Here is a 24,203-nt window from a genome sequence, read left to right as displayed (position 1 = left end):
TCTCTTTTTATGTCACTTCATTTGAATTCATTTTCATTACTTTTGGATTGTCACAAGGTGCAAGACTGCAAGATGACCTTGTACTTAAAAGAGACAGTTTACCCAAAAATGAAAATACTGTCATTGTGCACTCACCCTCATGTTGTTCCAAACCTGTATGAGTTTCTGTCTTCCGCTGATCCCAAAAGAAGATATTTTGAAGAATGTCTATGGTAAAGGGAATGCTATGGAAGTCAGTGGCTACTGTTAACTGTTTGGTTACCAAATGGTTTTAAATATAAAAACAAAAATACAAATGTATAGGTGAAAGCGCATTCTGGGGTGCTAAAAATATGCTTGACCACAATTTGTTTTCAATGTGAGTGATGTGCAGAACAGATAGCAGCAGTTTCACAAGATTGAAGTATGTGTTTGTATTTATTACCAAAGAATAAGATTTAAATAATTCCCCTTGTGAATTGCTTATTAGCTTTCATTCCCTCAGCTTTCATTATCTTTGATTTATATGCAGTCCTTAACATTTTTGTTAAGCCTCAGTCTAATGTCTATTAGATACTGATTCTGTCGCTGATTTGTGTTTTTTCAGAAACTCAGCATTCATATAGATGAGAATGCCCTCCATGAGATCCTCAACGAGGTGGACCTCAACAAAAACGGACAGGTGGAACTGGATGAGTTCTTACAGGTATAGTATGAACCCTTAGAAGCTGTAAAAAATAGCTTTTTATAGACTACAGGCTGTCTTGGTTGTCGCTCTGGTTTCATGTCGGATTTGTAATTGTAGGTGGGAAAACCTCAAAATTAAAAGTGCTTGTTATCTTCATGTCACTACATCCATGTTTTGTCACAAGCCGACTGGTTCACAGTGATTAATCGCTCTGAAATGTCAGACTGAACCTAGATTACCATATACATTTTAAACCACCTTTAAATAGCTAGCCCAGGCTTTAACCAAAGTCCGCTGAAGTCAGGTCAGCTCACTCGAGGCCATATTGGTACTGTCTTTGGACAGCTAGTTCCAGTCATGTGAGATCAGCAAAGTAGTGGATCAAGATTACATTTGATGAAAAAGTTTGGGGCCATTTTTAGTTTTCTGAAAAAAGAAAATTGATCAAAAGTGACAGAACACTGTTCTTTTGACCTTTCTGTTCGTCAAAGAATGCATATGATGCATACGATCAAATCAGCCTTTTAGAATGATTTCTGAAGGACCATGTGACACTAAAGACTGTAGTAGGCCTAATGGCTAATGGAAATTCAGCTTTACCACCATAGAAATAAATTGTATTTTAAAATATATTAAAATACAAAAACTTTTTATTGCTATATTTCACAATATTAATGTTTTTTATTATATTTTTGAACAAATAAATTCATCCTTGGTGTGCATAAAGCTTAATAGTTATAATGTGGCTGTAACTATTAAGCTAGGTAGTGATTATGCATTTGTTTTGCTCTCTGATTGGTTCAGCTCATGTGTGCGGTCCAGAGAGGCCAAATCTCTGACAGTCGTCTGGCTATCTTGATGAAGACGGCCGAGGAGGGCTTGGATCTGAGAGGACCTGTCTCAGTTGACCGCAGTGGAGGCGGCGTTTGAATCCCAACTACAAACCAGAACATTCACCAGACAACAGCTCTCACCACAAAGTTGGATAAACAGCAAAAAGTGCTGTGCCCACGCTGGTCAGATCACAAGCACATCCTCTCCAGCTGGCTGCCTTTGACTACAATCTTTGTTTTTGTTTTGCTTTAACATGCTTATTTACATTTATTTCAATTAAAAAAGATATTAGAGCAGAGTATATTCTTTATAAATATTTCAAAGCATACTGTTCTAGAATCTTTATTGTTTATCTAATGCATGCAGTGCCATGTGACCTGGTAAGCACGAATATATTGATTCTCTGAGCAGCTTTATCCAGTGAGCTTTCTGTTGTGCCATTTTTTTAATGTAGATTATTTGCTGCTGAACACAATGAGGTGATATTTAAGGGCTCCTGGTGTCTTCTGAGATAAATAATGCACTATATATGAATTTCACAGATTTACACTGCACTGCATACTGCTTCATTGTAACTGTTCTAAACTACATTAATGTGTTTTTGTGTTGTTGTTGTATCTTAATAATTTCAAATGTATACAAAATCTATAATTTCCCTCATACTCTCTTGTTTTTAATTAATGTGATGTGATTAAGTATACAGTTGTATTACTGTATACAGATCAGTTATATTATAATGAAATGTAAGGGCTCTTGTTTGAATGTTGAACATTTTATACCTTATTCAAATTCATGAACAATTGGAACTCCACTTTAATATGTTTCCTATACAGTCTTGCCTGTAAAAGTAATTGATTATTAATTTGTCATGAAATAATAAGGGAATATTATAACTGTACATTTTTATGTAGAGCACAGCAGGGAATGTACTTAATGTGCCTTGCTTCTTAAAGGGATAGTTCACCCCAAAATTACAATTCTGTCATTTACTAACCCTCATGTAGTTCCAAACTTTCTATGACTTACAGATCGTAAAAGAAGATATTTTAAAGAATGGTGGCAATCAAACTAGTTTTAGTTACCATTGACTTCCATCATATGGAAAACTGAAAAGAAGCACTGAAACATGTCTTTAAATGTCTTCTTTTATGTTCTACAGTTTAAATTTTTGGGGGAACTTTAACTTTAAAAAGACACTTAATTAACTTTGCATGTCGAAACGCACAGTTAGACACACTAAAAGAGTGTAATCTTTTACTTGACTACTTATTTTTGTGGTTTAACTTTAAGGATACTTAAACCTTGATGGTTTAAGAGAAATGTGTTTTGTACAATGAGATTGCTCAGAATTCATAATCTGTTTTGGTTTGTTATTATCATGCAATGACCTTGTTAGGGATATCATGATATATTTGGGTTTTTTTACGCTAAAAAAGACCATAGAGATTGTCATAAATCTTGGAGGATCAGTGTTGATTGACAGGTTTGAAAAAGATGGAGAATTAGAAGCAGTTTAACTAATTTAATGTTTTTCCTGACGGGATGTAATTCAGCTCGATACTAATTGAAAAAAAAGAATCTAATTTTATGATAAAAATGTATAATAAATCAAAGCCTGAGAAACACAATTCTGTAATTAAATATGTCTGGTTGCAATCTGCATTGTTTGGACGTGCCTTTATTTTGTGAGTGACTGTCATTGTTATTCTCACATAACTTTTGTGCTAGTTGAAGCTTGTGATGTCCCCTCCCGACATTCTTCAAAATATCTTCTCTTGTGCGTGCAGGTTTGGAACGGCATGTGGGTGAGTAATTGATGACAGAATTAAAATTTTTGGCTCCACTATCCCTTTAAGGTTATAGGTGGGCCACAGTTAAACTAAAGGCTGAAGCTTCATAATACAATAACATTAACGGAATAGTTCAAATATTAATATCTGATGAAAACTGACTTAACTTCAGGCCATCCAAAAGATCTTGAGAAATTTTGCATTACATCACTTGCTCACCAATGGATCTTCTGCTGTGAAAGAGTCCATAATCCACAATAACACTTCCTTTAGTAAAGAAGTCCATCTCCTGTTGTCCTCTCTCATCAAAATACATTGACATTTGTGACCCTGGACCACAAAACAAGTCATAAGGGTCCATTTTTTTTACATAATCTGAAAGCTGAAAAAATAAGCTTTCCATTGTATGGTTTATTAGGGTAGGGCAATATTTGGTCGAGATACAACTGTTTGAAAATCTGGAATCTGAGGGTGTACAAAAATTATAATACTGAGAAAATCACCTTTAAAGTTGTCCAAGTGAAGTTCTTAGCAATGAATATTACTAATCAAAAAGTTTTACTATATTTACAGTAGTAAATGTACAAAATATCCTAATGGAACATGATCTTCATTTAATATCCTAATGATTTTTGGCATAAAATCTATAAATATAAATCTATGATTCTGACCCATTCAATGTATTTTTGGCTATTGCCAGCAACTTAGCACTGGTTTTGTGCACCAGGGTCACATTTGTTCAGGACCAATTTTGGACTTTTTTTTTTTTTTTTTTGCTTATAAACAGTGCTTGTTCTGTGCATATTTTTCTCCTGATTCAGGCGAGACAACTTTTTCCTTGGAGAAAGCCATATTTTGGATAGAGGACTCATATTTTAGCGGAAGCCATGGTTTGAAGTTAAGTTTTTACAAACATGCAGCTATTCACTTCACAAGATGGACTGGAGTTGTGGATTGCTCATGGATTACTGTGATGTTTTTCTAAGCCGATTGGACTCTCATTCTGATGGCACCCATTCACTGCCATTGACCATTTGGCGAGCAAGTCATGTAATGCGAAGTTTCTCCAAATCTGTTCCGATGAAGAAACAAACTCATAGAGGAGAGCTGCCCCCCCCCCCCAACTGAGCCTGGTTTCTCCCAAGGATTTTCTTCTCTTTTTTTTTTTGATTTCTGTCACAGATGGAATTTGGTTTGGCGACACAATTTCTGGCAACATTGTTGACTTGACTGCACAGTACTGGAAGAGAACTGAACTTTTAACTGATAAACTGACTGTTTTCTATTGTCCTCTTGCATTAACAGCACCTTTTTCCCTGTTTAACCCTGTAAAGCTGTTTTTTTTTTGTTTTTGTTTTTTACATAAAATATTTTTTTTTTTTAAGTAAAAATTGAATTACGTTTTTACCAACAATATGATAATGATACTTGATAGATTCATGGACATTTAGAGAAGCTGTCCCAAACACTGGAATTGCAGTGCCCACATGTTGATTTTAAGCCCAGAAGCTGTCGGTTCCATGTGTCCTCTATTTTACTGACAGTGTGTCTGTGGAGGAGCTGTGTTACTGGCAGTGACTGGAGGATTCCCTGTGTCGGCATGCCAACGAGGTGATGCACAGCAATGAAACAAAGTGTTGTGGGATGTGGAGGAATTTGCCAGTCTTTCCAAGATTTTGCTAGAGATATCTTTGTGTTGCTCTGCTATCAATGCAAGATCTCTGTGGTGTTTTTGTTGCAGTGTGAATAGATATGTGTCTCTATTGGTTTGAGGCTGATGAGTCAGACAGTCTTCAGACCCACGTATATGTGACACTGAACGGAGAGAGAGAAAAGATTCATCCATTACAATGTAAATACAGTTTTATATTATATATCCAATAAACAGAGAGAAAATATTATGTTGACAAACTAACAGTGACATTTCTGATTGGGTCAATTAAAGATGTTTCATATACTGTATTTAACAGAATAGAACATTCATATTATTAATATGTAAATACAAATTTGGAATACTATTGATTTACCCTACGGTAACTTTTTTTTAGAATAGTGAGGAAAATAATATTTCATATGTTAGGTGTTGCACTGAAATGGCAAGGACATTAAATTGCTAAAAAGAAAGTAATAAAGACATTTATAATTCTGCAAAAGTTATGTTTCAAATAAATGCTGTTCTTTTGATCCTGAAAAAAAGTATCCCTGTTTTACACTGATAATAATGAAGTGTTTCCTAAGGACCAAATCAGCATATTAAAATGATTTCTGAAGGATCATGTGACATTAAAAACTGCAGTAATGGCTGCTGGGCTTTCCATGAATTACATTTTAAAAGATATGCTTGAAATATATAACTTAAAAAATAATCCTTTACAATATCACTATTTTTGCTCAAGTAAATGCAGCCTTGGTAAGAGTAAGCGACGTCTTCCAAACATTAAAATTTGTTTAGACTTTAATTAAATTCAATAAATTAAAATAATCCATTCACTCTCACATTGTGTTTGAACTTTTATATTACAAAAGGAGGGTATTGTGCAGGATGGCTCTAAACTGATCTTTTTCATAAAACAAAACAAAAAAGTATGTAGTGTCAAGCACCACAATGGCACAATAAATGTAGTCCATATGACTAACAAAGTCTTTAAATGCTCTATAATAGCTTTGTATATATGAACAGACTGAAATGTCATGTGTAATCTCCAGCCATTGCTCTTAAATTAAATTTTTTGCTTAAAAATAGTAATTAATATAAAAAACAAATCAATTTATGTTAAAATGCAAGAAGCAATGATTTGTCATCATTGACATCAAACCCGGTGTGGTGCGTTCTGAGAGCTTCTGGAAATTCTGCCAATTCTCAATGCACCTTCCATTTTGTATGAGTATGATTTGAAGTTATTTTATGCAATTTAAAGTATTAATGAAACTGTTTAAACACTTTTGATTCCTGAAATAACATATTCTTTGGTTACCCAATCTTTTCCTGACCCAGCCCTCTCTCTCTCTCTCTCTCTCTCTCTCTCTCTCTCTCTCTCTCTCTCACACACACACACACACACACACACACACACACACACACACTATCACAGAGGCTTTGGCATCCTGAGCAGAGACAGTGTGCCGTCATGCCATTTCTCAGTATGCAGCTGAAAGCACACTGACTGCACTAAAGGTCAATTGTCAACAATCCCAATAGCCAGGCACACCTCCCTGTCTGCAACACCCCCACACTGCATACAGTGCTGCTGACACACACACACACACACACACACACATATATACCTTACTCCAATGCACTGATATGCACATACACCACAAACACAAATGTCAGTCTTTTACTAATATACTGAATAATTGTGATTTTTTTTAAATGCTTCTTGATTTTTTTAATATACTAAAATGTCATTGATTCATGTGATGTCAAAGCTCAATTTGCAGCATCATTACTCCAGTCTTTAGTGTCACATGATCCTTCAGAATCATTCTAATATGTTCATTTTATATATAATAATCAGTTATTTTGTTGCTCAGTTATATATAATGGTTCTTCATGACATCAATAAAAAAAAAATCAGTTTTTGCTGTTTAATATTTTTATAAATATGTATATTTTTTCAGGATTTTGTGATTAGAAAGTTCAAAGGATCTGATCACTTAATTGAACATGAAATCTTTTGTAACATTGCAAATGTCTCTACTGTCACTTTTGCTTTTGAGCAGTTTGATGCATCCTTGTAGAAGTTTTTTTTTTTATTATTAATGGCTATATTGAAAATTCTGCTTTGCCATCAGATATAATAGGATAAATATTTTAGAGTATTTTCCAATATAAAAGAGTTCATTTAAATTGTAAAAATATTTACACTATATTTTTTACTGTACTTTATAATAATATTTTTTTTAAATGCAGCCTTGATAAGTATAAGATGCTTTATCAATAAACGTTAAAAATTTATTAATTAGTGATTAATTATATATACACTTATGTCTGGTAGTATACATACAGATTAAACACACATTCATATAAACATCATAAGAAAAACATCTTTCATCTCTTCTTTTAATATGTTTTCAAACCTTTGTAACCTTTTAAAAACCTAATTGACATGAACCTGATTAACTTTGTCTAGGCCCTTAAACCCCATCATGTTAATATGTAAATAATAGCCTCGAATAGACTTTGTTCCCAGTTTAGTAATTCCAGGACGGGACACATGTATATTGGTCATCATCATCACCACTCAATGACAATGAGAAAAGTCCTGCATGTTGTCTACCTACGATGACACTGCCTGACCCTGCTGACAGCACTCTCCAATCTTAAAAAAGGGGATGAAAACCAATTAGACCTTTTCCTCCAGTTCCTGCAAATAGAGGAGAAGAAACGAAGCCTCACTAAAGGTCATCTGGAGATATGAATGACAGCGTTAAAGTCCTCTGCTCCTAATTTTCAGTGTTTGCCATAGCTTTGTGGGGGTTGTCTACTTTCGCTGACCCCTCCAGCCCAAACAGCCATTAATTGTGGAAAATAATCTGGTACAAATCTGACTGACATGCGACCCGGTGCCCTGTGTTGTGGCAAGGTTGTGAGAGGATAAGAACGGGTTGTAATGAAACCTGCAGGATAAGAAATAAGAAGAGAGGAGTTCACTAAAGAATATGACCACACTGAAAAGATACTCATAATCATACGTGTGATTATAATAATCATAAGACTGTGAAACTACATACAGTAAAGGCCTTTAGGAGATGTATATCTGTGTGTGTGTGTTTTATTACAAGAACAGACGAGATATTCAGAGACTTGAGGGAGCTGATATCAGACTACAACTTATAAATGAGAAGGTCTTTTATATCACCAGCTGCTCTGATATTAATGCAATTCACTTGGGTCTGAAAACAACACCTGTGCAAAGCCACTGACAAACCACCTGTGTACAAAATAAAGAGGAAATGATGACAAAACAAGCATGTGATAAAAGTAATAACTTCTAAAGTCCATCATTTCCTCATTTATGGTATGCATTTAAAAATTAATCATAAATATATATAATGGCTGCAGTACAACAAACTATTTATTTGATTACTGTAGTATTTTTTATTGATTATTTATTTAGTTATTTAGTTATAATTTCAGAAACATGGGTAAGGCATTTGAAGGCAGATTTTCTATTAAAATGTGTTCTTTTGACTCAACAAGCATATCAGCAAAAGTGACTTAAAGAAATAGTTCACCTAAAAAATGTATTAATTATTAATTACTGCTATTAACCGTCATGTTGTTCCAAACCCCGACCTTAGTTAATCTTTGGAACACTAATTAAGATATTTCTGATGAAATCCGAGAGCTTTCTGACCCTGCATAGACAACAATGTAACTCACACATTCAAGGCCCAGAAAGGTAGTAAGGACATCATTAAACCAGTCCATGTGTAATCAGTAGTTCAACAGTAATGTTACAAAGCTACAAGAATATTTTTTTGTATGCAAAGAAAACAAAAATAATGACGCGCATTCATGAGAGTACCTCGATGCAATTGTAATTTGAGATATCTCTAATTAGAATTTTTGGTAGGCAAATCATATTTAAAGATATCTTGAATTGGAATTGCGACTAGTCAAAACTCAATTGAAGATATCCGAAAATATTTTTCAATGGAAGATTATGACTAGTCGTAATAGCATTGTAGATATCTTCAATGCATATTATGACTAGTCATAATCACTTTGTAGATATCTTAATTCCAATTACGACGAGTCATAATTGCAATATAGATATCTAGAATTACAAATGTGACTATCCGAAATTATATTTATGGATAGTCAAAACAAAGTTTTAAATGTTAAAATGGCCTGCCATACACGGGCTGCACAATTACATGACGTAAAACAAACACCGTGCAAAAATACTTGTAACAATATCTCATTTTTCTATTGTGTTATGGATATATTTATTTTCTTAATGCACAAAGAGTGGTTCTTATCTACATATGGCATTATAAGATTATACAAAGTGTGTGTGTGTGTGTGTGAGAGAGAGAGAGAGAGAGAAAGAGAGAGAGAGAGAGAGAGAGAGAGAGAGATCAAATTTCAAATATAGTTTGTTTCTCAGTTGGATCATTAGGATTTTAGGTGTTTGACTGGGGAACAGAATAAAGATCTCAGGCATAATCTAGTCACCCAGACACACGCACACACAGAATTGTGGTGTGTCAGGGAGCCTTAATTGCTAAGGAGGCAGGTCTTAAATTAACAAGTGGTTCTGAGGTCATTATCATGCGAGCCATAGCCACCCTGAATGTTTGCATACCTGTCTCAGGCTTTCTCATAAATGAGACTTTCATTAGTCTTAATTAGAATTAGCCACAGTCAGCAGGGAATGCAGGGTCTGGTGATATGATGCATGCACAATAATAAGCATCCGGCTCATTCTCCTGTTTGTGTTTGTTTCCCTTTACACAGGGAATAGCTTTGAGAAAAACCACCCCTACTTAACCCACTACTTAATTGATTTGGTCAGAATGAATTAATGAATTAGCTCTCATTAGGGTCTGCAATTAAGAAGAGAACCCCCTCACCATTCTACTTGTCTCTCTCTCACTGTTGTCCCAGACTCCTAAACCAAGACTTCAAGCTGAGAGTATCACATCCGATCAGCTCACATCTGCAGGAACCAGACTTTCATGTCTTTCAGAGTCTGTTCTGAAAAACAGATCTTATATTTCAGAGAAAACAAATATATATTAACATCTGTCACTTTTCTTGTTTTTTTTTTTTTAAGGTTGTAAGTGACATCTTTAGATCATAAGAAGAGATCAATCTGTCACATTCTGTGAGGGGATCTGTCGTGTGTGTGTGTGTGATGAGGAGGGTAACAGCCATTGTACTTGTCATACATGCTCTAATCACTCAAAGGACAGAGATATGAAGAAAAAAATCATCCTTCCCAAAATTTGGATAGGCATCTGTCGGAATATCTATGTTACAATAAGAATAAATACATAGTATTAGAAATGCTTTGATGCAGCAATCATTTGAGGCCTGAACCCATGATTTCCAATCAAGACAGTTTTGTCTCTTTACTTCTTTCAAATGCTGCAAATGTAACATTTTGGACACATTCAACCATGGGTCTAAATGCAAATTCAGGAATGAGAAGGGGGATGTATTCATTTATCTATCAACCTATCAACAATCTTGGGGTGTTGTGACAATCTCAGTAGCAATGGTGGTTATGTGAATGTACAAATCAGACCATGTAATATCGCTTCTCTCTGTCTCTCTCTCTCGCTCTCTCTGTCTCTTCTTCTCTCTAATTCAGGATTCTGGCTTCATTTCAAATGTATAGGAGAGAGGGGAAACTTTATTACCAAGGGTGTGATTAACCCCATAATTGGCTGGTTTCAAATCTGCCAAGCCAGTCATATCCAGGGAATATGGGCATTAGCATGATTTAATTAGGTTTTATAGAGGGGATTTGTGGGTGGGCTTTTTAGGATTATATCCTGGTATAAGAGGTGAGCTGGGGGCTGATTAGGAGGAAAGAGTGCTAACTCACTATCACTTACAGAGCACATTTCCTTACATGGTGCACTGCGAAAGGCCAAAAGTCCAACAATAAGACCGCAGTGCTGCGAGCACAAAGAATCGTTTTACACAGCCACACTGCCACGTAATCCCATGAATATTCATTGTTACAATTCTGATTCGAATGACAATTGATAATTGATTATAAATAGCATGCATGAAAAACAACAGGTTCTCTCTCTCTCTCTCTCTCTCTTGTTCTCGCTCTTTCCCTGTCTGATGCATTTCCATCTAAAACTGCTGCAGTCTTCATTTTCAAATAAAAAGCTGCATCTACACAAACAAGCACTTGCTAATAGATCTCTCATCCATGTGATAATAGCTCTTGAGCACACTTGTTAATGGCTCTATGCTTTCTTTTCTTTTTTGTTACTTTATATGTTTAAAGACATGCAGCATGCCTTTTAGATTTTACAAAAGCAAATTATACAGAATTTGTGAATAAACATATATTAAATCACTGAAAGGTCCTGTCAAACTGCTGAAAATGACTGACATGTCTTTATGTGTGACGAAGTACAGTTTTAAAAATCCACTAATTGATGTGTCTGCAATCCCACAAAGCCTTAATTTTCATGTTCAGAACAACAGGACATTGTTTCCTGTGAGAAATGTCCATTACGTTTATATTAACATCCTCATTAACCTGATCTCTGTCCTAGATCACCTCCCTCATAAGGCCAATTAAAGAGTACACACACACACACACACACACACACACACACACACACACACACACACACACTGAATCATCTATGTGGTACTTGTCAAAGGGATTTGAAAGAAATTTTAAATATGATGGAGAATAAAATAATATTTATTAGCACTGACAATTTTCTTTTCACTAGAGACTTGCAATAAATTAATTATGACTGACATCTTTGGTATCTGAAAACTGTGATTCTGCTATGATTGCGGCTAATAAATATCAAAACTAATGCAAAAGAAATAATACCAAAAGAAATTAAATGTTTTTATTTTATAAATTATAAATTATAACACATTTCTAAATGATAAATAATAATACAATTATATTAATTTTCCCAGCACATACAGTACCCTTGCATTACAATACTGTAATACATTCAATAATAATACAATATTTTAATTAAACGGCCTATGTCTAATTATACACACGGCATATATCTGAACAAAAACCTAGCCATTATTTGTTCATTTATTCGTTTGTTCATTCATTCAGTTAATGATTACCCCTCAGTCCAGAATTGTTAGGCTGTGCCTTTATATAAAATTACGAGCACAAAAGAGCTGGAGCTGCCATAGCAACCTACAAATACACACATTTAAAAGACTTATTCCGCCTGTTTTCTCTTGCCAGCTTTTGACTTGCTCCAAACGTGCTGGCTGAAGGGTTTTTATCAAGCCTTTCAAAACAGCACCTTTAAAACCAAAATCCTCACACCACACACATCTCTTCACATGTTCACTGCTCTTTAAAAATGTAAGCTTCCTTCAGACTTCTGTTGTAACAATTCTGACCACACTGTTCATGACAATAACTGGCTTTTGTTTCCTAAGCATGATTAATGAGTCATGCAATGATCTCTTACGAAAGGGATGAGTTATTATGAAGGCATCTGGAAAAATATCATGTGAAGAGAAGACTTTTAGGTTAAGACATTTGGTTAAATAATCATCTTGTTATTATGTAGTCTTATGTGGTGTAAGAAATCCTAATAGCGTAACAGACTGAATCAAGGGTCTTTTTTAACAAACTGCAAAGGGAACAAGGTGGATATTACAAACAGGCATGTATAAGAAGTAATTAAGAGGAAAATGACAGAGAAATGAGAGGTCCAGTGTGGGTCTGTCCCTCAGGTCCTTCATGAAGGACAGAAGACGATTTAATACTGAAGGACTGAGGGGTTTAAATGCCATCCAGAGGCACGAGTAGAGATGAGTGCTGTTGTGTGTAAATATGGTAAATATCACATCCTCTACTCTCACAGGCAGCGCAAACAAATATTCCCCTAAAAACTGACAATTGAGGAAGGAGTCTAGTGCACAGAAGATTTCAGAAGGAAAACGTTATGAATCAAACTTAGCATTATATTCCTTTGTATGGTAGCAGCAATAAATATGGAGGTGAAAGATTTGTTGGATGTGCTCCTTTAAAAAAGTTCAACAGAAAAAAATATCTAATAAATATACATATAAAGCAAAAAAAAAAAAAAAAAAAAAAAGAAAAGAAAAGAAAGAAATATGAAATGTTGGGGGTCTTGGAAACATTTAATCATACTTTTATCATTTATATATTTGGTCCCACTTTATATTATGTGGCCTTAATTACTATGTACTTACATAAAAAAAATAAGTACAATGTACTTATTGTGTTCTTATTGTATTGTAAAACACTTTTGCTGCTATTGAGGTGGGATGGGGTAAGGTTAGGGAGAGGGTTGGAGGTATGGGTAAGTTTAAGGGTGGGTTAAGGTGTAAAGTATGGGTCAACAGTGTAATTATAAATGTAATTACAGAAATTAAATACAGATGTAATTACATGTAGTTTTTTATAAATATAAGTACAATGTAAAAACATGTCTGTACACAATAAGTACATTGTACTAAATTATTAATTAAAATGTAAGTACATAGTAGTTAAGGCCACTTAATATAAAGTGGGTCCATATATTTTTATCATCTACTTCTTAAATGCCTTTTATTTATAGGCTATTGTTTTAACTTTGTCCCAGATTTTCAATCTTAAACTATGAAAATTCATTATAAAATTTTTTTTTTTTTTTTACTTTTAAAACTAATCTGTGAACTAAACATATGTATTTTTTTGTATTTAATTATTTAATTATCTGATATATATATATATATATATATATATATATATATATATATATATATATATATATATATATATATATATATATATATATATATATATATATATATATATATATATATATATATACATACACACACACGTGTGTGTCTGTTTGTATATATATAAAAAACTTATTAAAACAAATAATATGAACAGAAAATAACATATACAAATCATATATAATAAATAAATAATAATAAATATATATATGTGTGTGTGTGTGTGTGTGTGTGTGTGTGTGTGTGTGTGTGTGTGTGTGTGTGTGTGTCTGTGTGTTTCAGGAGGCTTATTTTTTCTAAAAGTCTGCAGTGCCAAAAAGTGGCAAATCCCTTTAGGACCCCACTGAGACTGCTGAAGAGATGAAGCCCCCCACTGACCCAGAGCAGCAGACACTGTGTTACCAACCATATTATGGCCAGGGGCTGAGCTTGTTCTTGATGGGTGCAAGTCTTCATTAGTACACTGATCTTAAAACCAGTTAAACATATATTATGTTTTTTCATGTTCATGTTTTTCTGCATGTTCCCATTCATTATATCCATTAAAAAGAACCTTACATTTTGTTTTCAGATGCTCATACACAATATCTCTCTGGTCACTCCTAATTCTTTAAATGTGGTTTTAATGTTGTAATGTAATGTAGTAAACTAAAATAAAATAAATGCACCCAGTATATTGGGTACATTTCGTTGATTATTATTATTGTAAGAACAATTGACAAAATACTGACAGCCTCATAAACAGTTTCATCTTGGTCTCACATTAACTTTTTCTCTTTATCAAAGCCAGAGACATGTTTAAATTATATTGTAATTTTAGAGAGGAGATATTAGGTGATAATCCATCTTCTTCTAGCACGATGAAAACTAATTAGAGAATGTGAGAGGAATGATGCTGAGGGAATGGCGGGATTTATCTTAAGAGCGGCACATTGACCATTGAAGAACAGTTCAATCAACTCAGAGTCATCTGTAAGCCTGAACCCGATCACTCGTCAGGTTCTCCCATCAGCCAAAATTATGAAATAATGATTAACTCTTGATCTGATGCTGATCAGATTGCTTTTGTGATGGGAGGTTGCATTGTCTGGGAAGAGATAGAACAGAGAAGTTACATAGAAAGTGTGGATGAATAAGGAAACACTGAATCCAGCAGTAGCAGGACCACTGAAGTGAAGCGGGCCTCTTTCCCATCTCACAGCATTATAATATCTGCTTCTTTCTTTCAGAACATAAGAAATCACTATTCCCATACTTCAAGTTTTTGGCAGAATACATTTCCCACCATTCCGTGAGCTGATTCTTTTGTCTGTCTCCCTAGTCTCTCTTGTTTTGTTTGTTTCTCTCTCATTCTGTGTGTGTGTGGGGAAAGCGACTGTAAACAGTAGGCTCTCTGTGTTTTAGCATCTCTTTTGTCACAATTTTCCCTGACTACTTCTCTGCCTCCAGGCAGACAGATCATAATACTCTACAGTCCCTCAGACAGCAGTGGGAATATGAAATATTGTCTTGATTTCTATCCCAAATAGGAATTTTTGTACACCCACAAAGGTGTAAGTATATAACCACATTCTGTGTGTGTGTGTGTGTGTGTGTGTGTGTGAGAGAGAGAGAGAGAGAGAGAGAGAGAGAGAGAGAGAGAGAGAGAGAATCTGTGAACTTGGGAACAATACATCACAAAAAGCATTGAGCAACACACTTTCATTTTTCTAGAATGATAGGAACTTTCCATTTACTGTTAACACCAATTGTACAAAAAATTTGTGTACAATATTCTGTCAACTAAGATTAAGAAAAAAAGGCGTCAGATTTGGGATTGAACAACTCTTGTGAATCTGCTGTTTTCAATGAATTGGTCATGCTGTTATTATGAATCAAGTCTGGTTGAGTCCAAAATCGCATATACTCTCTGAGTAAATACTTCTTATTATAGTAGAGTACTTTGCAATCATTAAAAATGTCTGTTAGTATTAATGTGTGTATGAATGTAGTATGAAAGCAATGAATAGTATGAAAGTCTTGTCTTTGTCATGTGACCTACCCGTGTCAGTTGTGTTTCACTGCCATTCACAGATCCATGGCCTCATGGTAAATCTCCACGGGATGCACTAGGAAGTAGCAGGTCCTCCAGGTACTTCTTCCCTACTGTTCTATGAATAATGACTTTTCACAGTTTTGTGTCTATAGTAGGAAAATATGTATATTTGGATACAGCCTTTTTTTTTTTTTTTTTTTATATTTATGCAGTTTGATTTCGTCAGAGTGGTTCAAAAATAAATGATCCATACACTCAACCGAATCGGGTGCGCACAAACAAACACACACACACACACACACACTGATTTATGCTGTACTCTTGTTAACAGTGTTTGACTTGATGAAAGGAAATGGTTTAACTTTATCTGTTCAATTAATAGGCATTACAACAAATTGAAATATACTGTTATACTGATTTATATATCAAATATGAAAAAGATCTAAAGAGTAGCTTGTAGCTTAGCTAGCTACATTTTTGAGTTTCTTGCCCAACACTGCCTAACTCTAAACCTATCATAAAGTTACCTTCCTGCTTTTTTTTACGGTTTCATTAAAACAGTATTATGTTTATTCTACCACTTCCCTCATGCAGTTGATTTTAGGTTTGAATGTTTTTGTCGAACATTTAGCCTGTTCACGCTCTAAACTGAAAATGAGGCACCTTAGTAGGCTATATCTCTGATTTGATACCTTGCGACCTTGACTCGAGCTAATCAGGTGAATCTTATACTGGTCTTCATTTCCCACAAAGCAGGGGGGCTGCACAGAGGAGATTAACGAATTAGAAATTAAAATGCCGTCCTTTGGGAAACCCGACTTGGTCCCTGCATAAACTCTTCCCCACCCCCACGTCAGGCCGTCTGCTGTCTGTGTCTTCTCAGAGCAGTTATCAAGCACCTGTGCATTGTGTTTCAGTACAATCACACTTCCTCTCCGCTCAACCCCTTCCTCCTGGACTCTGTGGTCAGCTGTGGTGGAAAGCCATACTTATTCGATGCATTGCAGGCGGCCATCTCTTCAGACCATCCCTGGTTTGGTGATAAGAAGTGCAATGGTTCACAGCCATCACAATGGATGCCTGTCACTCAAAGCTTAAAGAGACCCCAAAGGACCACTCACCAGGAAAACCTCTTGTGACCTCCACTATCCTGGGGTCACCCTTTCTAATTCCCTTCCCCCTGTTCTCTCTCTCTCTTTATATGAAGGTGTCTCTCTCTCTCTCTCTTTTCATTCCATGCATATGCAATAATTAGAATATATAATAGACAAATCCATTCTTTAAAAGCACTTTATGATTAAGGCACGATGTATGTAAGCGATGTATGCATTTGTTCGTTTATATGATTGTATTAATTTTTGTTGTATTTGAAATATTAATAATAATAATTCATATTTCACACTCTGAACCACAAAATATTATACAAATGTTAAAATATTCTTATTAATAATAAATAAATATTATTTATTATAATTTTTACATTTGATTTTATTTGCTCATGAGAGTTTATGATTGCATGGAGTCTGTCTGTCTATCTATCTATCTATTTATCTATCTATCTATCTATCTATCTATCTATCTATCTATCTATCTATCTATCTATCTGTCTATCTGTCTATCTGTTTCTGTTTTTCTGCTTCTTTATAATAATAATAATAACAATAAAACAAAAAATATATTTTATTACTATTTTAATATAATACCACAATTACTAATAATTTAAATTAAACAGAATTGTAATTTATTTTTAAAATCATATTTTATTAGCCCATGAAATTTAAAGATGGCATTTTGGAGTCTTTTGGAACTGGGTTGGTTTTGTTACCACTGTTAATTATTGGGTTTTTGTGCAGGAGACAACGCCACCCCAAAGAAATGAGTTTTTCTGAAGCTATTTAACTCAGAATTCCCCCTAAATGATGCGAGACGTCATCAGTTCCTGTGTGTTCTGTCATGGCATGTCCGCTGTGAGCCACTGTGACGCCACCGGTCTCTGGAGCTGACCTGAAGAGAGAATGGACAGCGGAACAGGCCTCCAGTAAGACATCACACCCACCCACTGAATGCAGAAAAAAAAGTGACCCCTCCTGACCCCACCCCATGTTTACCACAAGACGCAAGCTTTCTATTTGTCTCTCACCCCCTTTAAACTCAACTGAACGACTGAAAGTTTCCAGTGGAGCTGGAACACTCGCAGGCTTTGTGAACGAAACACTCTGATAGCTCCTCTTTTTCTCTCATTGTCTCTCTCTTTCTCTCTGTGTCTTGAATATTTTCCACGGCAGCTCTCTTCCATCCTTTACAAAGCTGTCATTGTGGCGCGATCATGGCGTGAGGGGGCTTCATGAATGTCTGCCGTAGAGTCAGGGCTCAGTGGGCCGCTCTCCCAGCACACAAACACTGACGGGTGACTCACACTTCCGAGGCGACCTCTCGCTCTCAAATCATCATTTATTCTGTACATCGTCCACAGATCTGTTAGAAGGAACACGTCAGCATCTGTGGATTCATTTGCAAATAAAATACAGAGCTGGGATTTACTGTACTTTCACAAAAATTGTTATACAAGTTATACAAACAGTTTTAAAGTGGCCTTTTAGACACTTAAAACACAAGGACCCCCCAGATATTTTCATTTATAAAAGCTAAATAAAATAAATAAATAAATTATTTATATTTATAGAGTACATCTTTTTATTTACCCACCATTGGAGTATACTGTTATATATGTATAAACCTGAAAATAATAAAATGATTTTGGGATTAATTTCACAAATGTGAATTCTGACTATTCTTTAGAAAGCAGCATGAAACAATAATGTCAAATTCTATGAATGTTGTTTATTTATTTTTTATTTTTTTTATTAATATTATTATTATTATAATTACTACCTTTTTGAAGCTATACTTTGTTCTCTTGGCTTTTCCATTGACCCCTTATATCAGTGTTATTTAAGTATCATTGATATACCATTATTGATTTTGTTAATATTTTTAATTCATATTTTAATATTTTCTGTTTTCATAATTTAGTTTCTATCATGTATTTCAGTTGACATTTATTTAATTTCAATTAACAAAAATGTTTTATATCTTAAAATTCTGGTTTTATATCACAATAACAATGCAGGTATTTTATATTACAGGGCATTTAAAGCCTACCATAAGTAATACACTTTTTTCCATGATAAGGGTGTGCTGTTTTTATTTTATTTTATTTTTACTTAGTTTGGAGTTTTGTTACACTGTATTATTCAATAAAATGTACACAAATGTACACACAGTGTGGCTTTAGTGTTCAAACATCTGATTGTAATAGAGACTTCATACTTCAAAAGTTGCAACCCATGAGAGACATGTTCCCTTTTTATCTGACATAAAACTAGCAGACAAGTAAATGTTCCTTGCTCCATAAACATGCCTCAAACAAGCAAGGATGGACAGAGGAAGTCAGAAAGAGATGCGTAAAAGCCCCGGGCCAGTCGTGGCATTTCAGCCCACCGTGATGCAACCTGTTTTCTGGGGAGACAGAAAGAGTGAGAGCGACAAAACCAGAAAGAAAGAGGAAACAGCCGAAAAGAGATGGAGAAAGGGAAAATGAAAAGCCGCACCGCTCTGTCAGGAAAGGTCAATAACGAGCCTAAACCACGGGGGACGTGTGTTGCCCAGGACGTGCCTTCCGACCCCCAGCCCAGGGATGGTGCACCACAACAGTCACAAACCTCCCGTTACCATGGCAGCGTGACATTTGTCACCATTCAAATGAGGCCCGGACCTGACTTAAACAAGCCAGGCCAAAAGCCCTGTCACGTTTTACCCAAGTAAACCCCCAGCAGAATTATGAAAACATTAAAGTAACCTGCGGTACATTACGATCAGCCAGCAGCAGGTGATGTGGCTGCAGGAATGGAAGTGATATTCATAAACTGCCTTCAAATAAAAAGCAATTAGTGAGATTTGTAATGTAAAGTTCAGGCATTTATACAGCTAAGAGAGGAAACAACCCCAAACCCACACAGACTCCCAATGAGCCATTATGGCTAGAAAAACACAGAGACAGAAATAAAAGAGTCCCCTGGGTCATAAACACCCAAATTAAACTAATTACTGCAGTAAATATCTCATTACATTGATTATACATACATTAGATGCCACATAAAAATGATTAGTAAAACAACGGTAAACAATTTGTTGCTCTTCCTTCTTGTTAATTGAGCTGGGTGAAGTTTGATTTTATTATCCAAGTTGTCTTTATATTATGGTTGTATATTAGAAGTGCTGTCACAACAGAACACATAACAGTCAGGATCTTGCTTAGAAAAGTACACGTGATCACGGATAATGTTCAAAAATTCAAATGAAGACGTTGTTACACATTAACAGGAATGTAATTTGTGAAAGTTCACGAGAGACAGGTCACGCTAATCTTTTATACCAAGACAAAACAATGCTGCCATCTAGTGGTAAGGAAAATATTATATTATATTATATTATATTATATTATATTATATTATATTATATTATATTATATTATATTATATTATATTATATTATATTATATTATATTATATTATATTATATTATAAAACATTCAGATGTTTTGTCTCAACTTGCTTATAAATGCAAAGATATATACAGACAGTTTTAAACCAATTATTACACAGATTTTATTCATCTTCAACAAATGAAAAAAAAAATTGTGCAGCCGGAGAAAAAGAAAAACTTGAACAGATTACAGTTTCTAGTGTGGCAGATATCAAGTAACATTATGTCATTATAGAAAACAATGAAAACGACTAATTGTCAAAAGATATTAACATTAACATTTAATCATTTAGCAGACGCTTTTATCCAAATGAAGACAATTGGAAGCAATCAAAATCATCAAAAGAGCAATGATATACAAGTAAACAGTAAAATTTTCATTCAACTAAAAGTAATAAAAATGACAAAAGCACATTATAAAATGACTAAAACTCATGCCAAATTTAAAACAAAGACCAAAAATAAGAAGAAAAATAAAAGCTAACTGAAAATAGGACTACTAAAATCTACAATATAGTAGCCTACATAAATCTAACTAAATGTCTACTGTTGTTTATTTTTAAACCTTAAATATAACCTTAGATATAATCACAGTATGCATATATGCATGTATTCCATATACAAATCTGAAAATGGAAATGATAAATTGCCGACTATTATGTCTATTGTTGTATTTTAAAACTTGTGAGCATGTTTTACAAAGCTATGAAACCATAATCATAATCAACATTAGAAAGCTGCTAGCTTTTAATTAGAATAACATTTTTGAACAGGAATACAATAATGCCCTTCATACTGTGTGCTTACTGTAACTGTAAGTTCTTCCAGTAATTCATTAATGCTGATTTGGCAAGCAGAGATCAGACTGCATGACTGCGTGATATTTGAAGGAGCATTCATGAATGAAAAATCTTATTTGTAGACAAATACATATTGTTTTCACGGCTCGCTGCCAGATGATGGGTTATTTAAAACCAGTTTTCTGAATGTTTTAAAGATTTCTACAAAATGTGATTTCTACAACTACTGATTTCTACTCAAATGTGATATAGGCTGAAATTAAGCTGTGACAAAATACTGTTCATGCCTTTTACCTATGAAGAAGTTTAACAACCACATACTTTTGAAGGATCCACATGAAAACATACATGATGACGCCACTCAGTTCTTACGTACAGTATGTGTCTCTGATCTCTGATAACATTCATCACTGTTATACATCCAGCATGGACTCAAACTCATCTATTCTCTGCTTTGTGTTTCCTCTCTTAATCTTCCTGTAGCTGACAGTGTTGTACCTGCTAATAGGGCGGTTGTTTTCATCCTTCTCAAACTGCCGGATTGACATCTCGACCGAAGACTGGAAACCATCAGCCAATTCATCCTCTTCTTCCTCTTCATTCTGCTCTCCATTATTCACACTTATTTCTTCTTCATTCTTTTCTGCATTGTTCTCACTCATTTCTTGATCCTCTTTATCTGAATTCTTCTCAATTACATTAGCCGGCTCTTCAGGTGTGCTAGTCTTTTGGGTTGCTTCTTCTGTTTGACCGTTCATTTGCTGTTTCTCAGTTTCCAATGTGCCCTTGTCGTTCTGCTCCATTGATGTCACTTCCTGTCCTGTGATTGCAGCAGTTGTTGTAAATTTATAAAGTAAAAGAGATACAGTTCTTCAGTTTGAGTTCCAGTCCATTTACCCCAAAACCAACAGATGTTCAAACCAAGCGGACAAGAATCATTCTAATAATTGGATTCTGTATTTAAATGATAATTAAAAAATTTTATATATGATATATGTCATCAGTATTCAGATGACAGTCAATGTCTATGCCTCTGATCAACACAATGGTTTGTCATGTCCAAATTAGGAAATTGCTTTTTGTGAATCCTCAAAAGGATAGGATGAAACTTGGCAAAAGATGCAAAGTTGTTTTGAGGAATTTTAATTTGAGTTGACTAAACAATGTGACCAACTGCTGGAATGAGAACAGCAAGTGCACAACTCTTCCTGTATGTTTCAACAATGAGAGGCCTTACGTAACATGTAAGAAATGACCAATTGTGCCATCCCGTTGCATAAATACAGAAAATGAGAATATCTGTCCAAGTAACCATGTCTAGAGATCTTTCAAATTAGTTTTTGAAGGTATCATTGCTGTCCTCTTTATGGTTATGTAATTTTTCTTACCAAAATTAGATTTTCCTCAACATAAAACGACTTATGCACATTGAAAAGTAAACCAAACCACCTGAATGTGAAAAGTTAATGTGACCAGTCTATGGAGGAGATTACATTGCTAGTACAAAACCTCATTGTACTCACTCAATAATGTGTCTTACCTTGTTCGTGTTGGCTCTCTGGCACGCTGTCAGAAGGTCTGACTCCGGTTCCTGTGGTTTGGGAAGGATAGCAAAGCTTGAAGGAGAAGAATGCTCAGAAGTAGTCTCTTGTAGCTGTGTCTGTGTCTGTGTCCCTTCCTTCACGACTCGGTGGAATCTACTGGCATTGGGTGACGCAGCCTCATTCTCATTCCCAGTGGCAAAGTTGATGAGAATTTCATCCCCATTGTTTGGAGAACAGTGTGGTTTGGGTTCTAATTCGGGGAGTGAGCATGGGATGGTGGGATTAATGGGTTCAATGGATATTCAGTTCAAAAACTGGCACTCTCTATTTTGAGTTTCTTTATGAGGATGTTCAAATATTTCGAAGATTTGAGTCTCTGTGTTGCTCTAATGCAAATTTTTGTTTTCCTAGACTTCCTAGACACAAGAATAACAGGCTTTCTGTCATGTGCATATTATATTTTCACAGTCCAACATCTTTTGGAGGTGTCAAATAGTCAGCCTTCTGTTTATGGGAAGGGGGTGTCTATTCACATTTTTTTTTTCACTGTTCCCTCATGAAAAAGAAGTGTGCTTACAGATAATTGTACTGAATGTACTCTTGTAGTGCACTTTAAATCCTAAAAATATGTTTAAAAAACTGTGCTTGCAGATAAAATTATGTTATTGAAATAAAAGGCCATATAAATGTACTCAAAGAGAGAACACTTTCATGTTTCTCAACACAGTAAAGTGCCCTTTTAAAAAGTGCAAATTAATAAATTAAAATGATCTTTTGTTGTGCTTTAAAGAGCTCACTTACTTTTAATGCCTTGCCTAATAAGATATGAAACCACATGTAAAGCACTCCATTATAATGACATTTAAAGTAATACATTTTCATTAATTACAAATATTTAAATACATACCAAACACGTTTTAATAGAAATGCCATTAAATGTATGTATTTTGTTTTACTATAAACGCTTGTTGGTACATTCAGCAATACACTTTAACCATATTCCAATAAATCAGAAGTCATTATGAAATGACTTATAAAATATATATGTTCATACTTAAGTGTGTCGAAAAGTGGCAAAGTTAAGTTTTAAGTATATTGCATTTAGTCAATTTAAACTGTATAAAAAAAATCTATAAAAATTGTGTGGGTTATCTAAGAAATTAGCTAAATCTTACTTGGGTTTACATCAGTTTGGTTGAGCTTTGTATGCTCACCATTCAACACTCACTGTAAAGATATTCTACTTTTAAGAAAATAAAAATAAGGTGTCCGAGGGGTCGTACGCAGAATGACGCATAAATTTTTTACTGTCAGTCAAGTCTTATAAAAGTGATGAGAATGACCGGGTTTGTCTCTGATACTTGATGTACAATAAATGACGTGTCATTTCCTGCCATGCTTAAGATCGGTGTACTGAATGAGAAATGCATCTGCTGTTTTACCACTGACTGAGATGATATCTGGGAAACCTACGTAAACAGCAGACAAAGCGACTTATGCAAACCACATTCAGCAAGACAGCAGCAAAACTTCATTTGTTA

The 24,203-nt window shown here is 34.7% G+C and overlaps 2 protein-coding genes and 1 long non-coding RNA gene across 24 annotated transcripts in view; 1 reads left to right on the top strand and 2 right to left on the bottom strand.

Annotated features, from left to right (window-relative positions):
- Window positions 1-24,203, bottom strand: part of LOC127957193 (tuberin) — a gene marked incomplete at both ends in the record, with an annotated part of 136,967 nt that overhangs the window by 23,733 nt on the left and 89,031 nt on the right.
- On the top strand, window positions 453-3,161 carry LOC127957198 (uncharacterized). The gene is made up of 2 exons (XR_008153733.1): window positions 453-685; window positions 1,472-3,161. It is a non-coding gene; the product is annotated as an uncharacterized LOC127957198 (long non-coding RNA).
- On the bottom strand, window positions 20,555-22,810 carry LOC127957197 (ermin-like). Its single transcript, XM_052555629.1, has 2 exons — window positions 22,659-22,810; window positions 20,555-21,938 (listed from the first exon to the last, which is right to left on the bottom strand). The coding sequence occupies exon 2, from the start codon at window positions 21,919-21,921 to the stop codon at window positions 21,532-21,534; it is 390 nt and encodes a 129-aa protein (XP_052411589.1). The 5' UTR covers window positions 21,922-21,938; window positions 22,659-22,810; the 3' UTR covers window positions 20,555-21,531.

This window comes from Carassius gibelio, chromosome B5, assembly GCF_023724105.1.
Source record: "Carassius gibelio isolate Cgi1373 ecotype wild population from Czech Republic chromosome B5, carGib1.2-hapl.c, whole genome shotgun sequence".
NCBI lineage: Eukaryota > Metazoa > Chordata > Actinopteri > Cypriniformes > Cyprinidae > Carassius > Carassius gibelio.
This window is presented reverse-complemented; position numbering and strand designations above follow the sequence as displayed.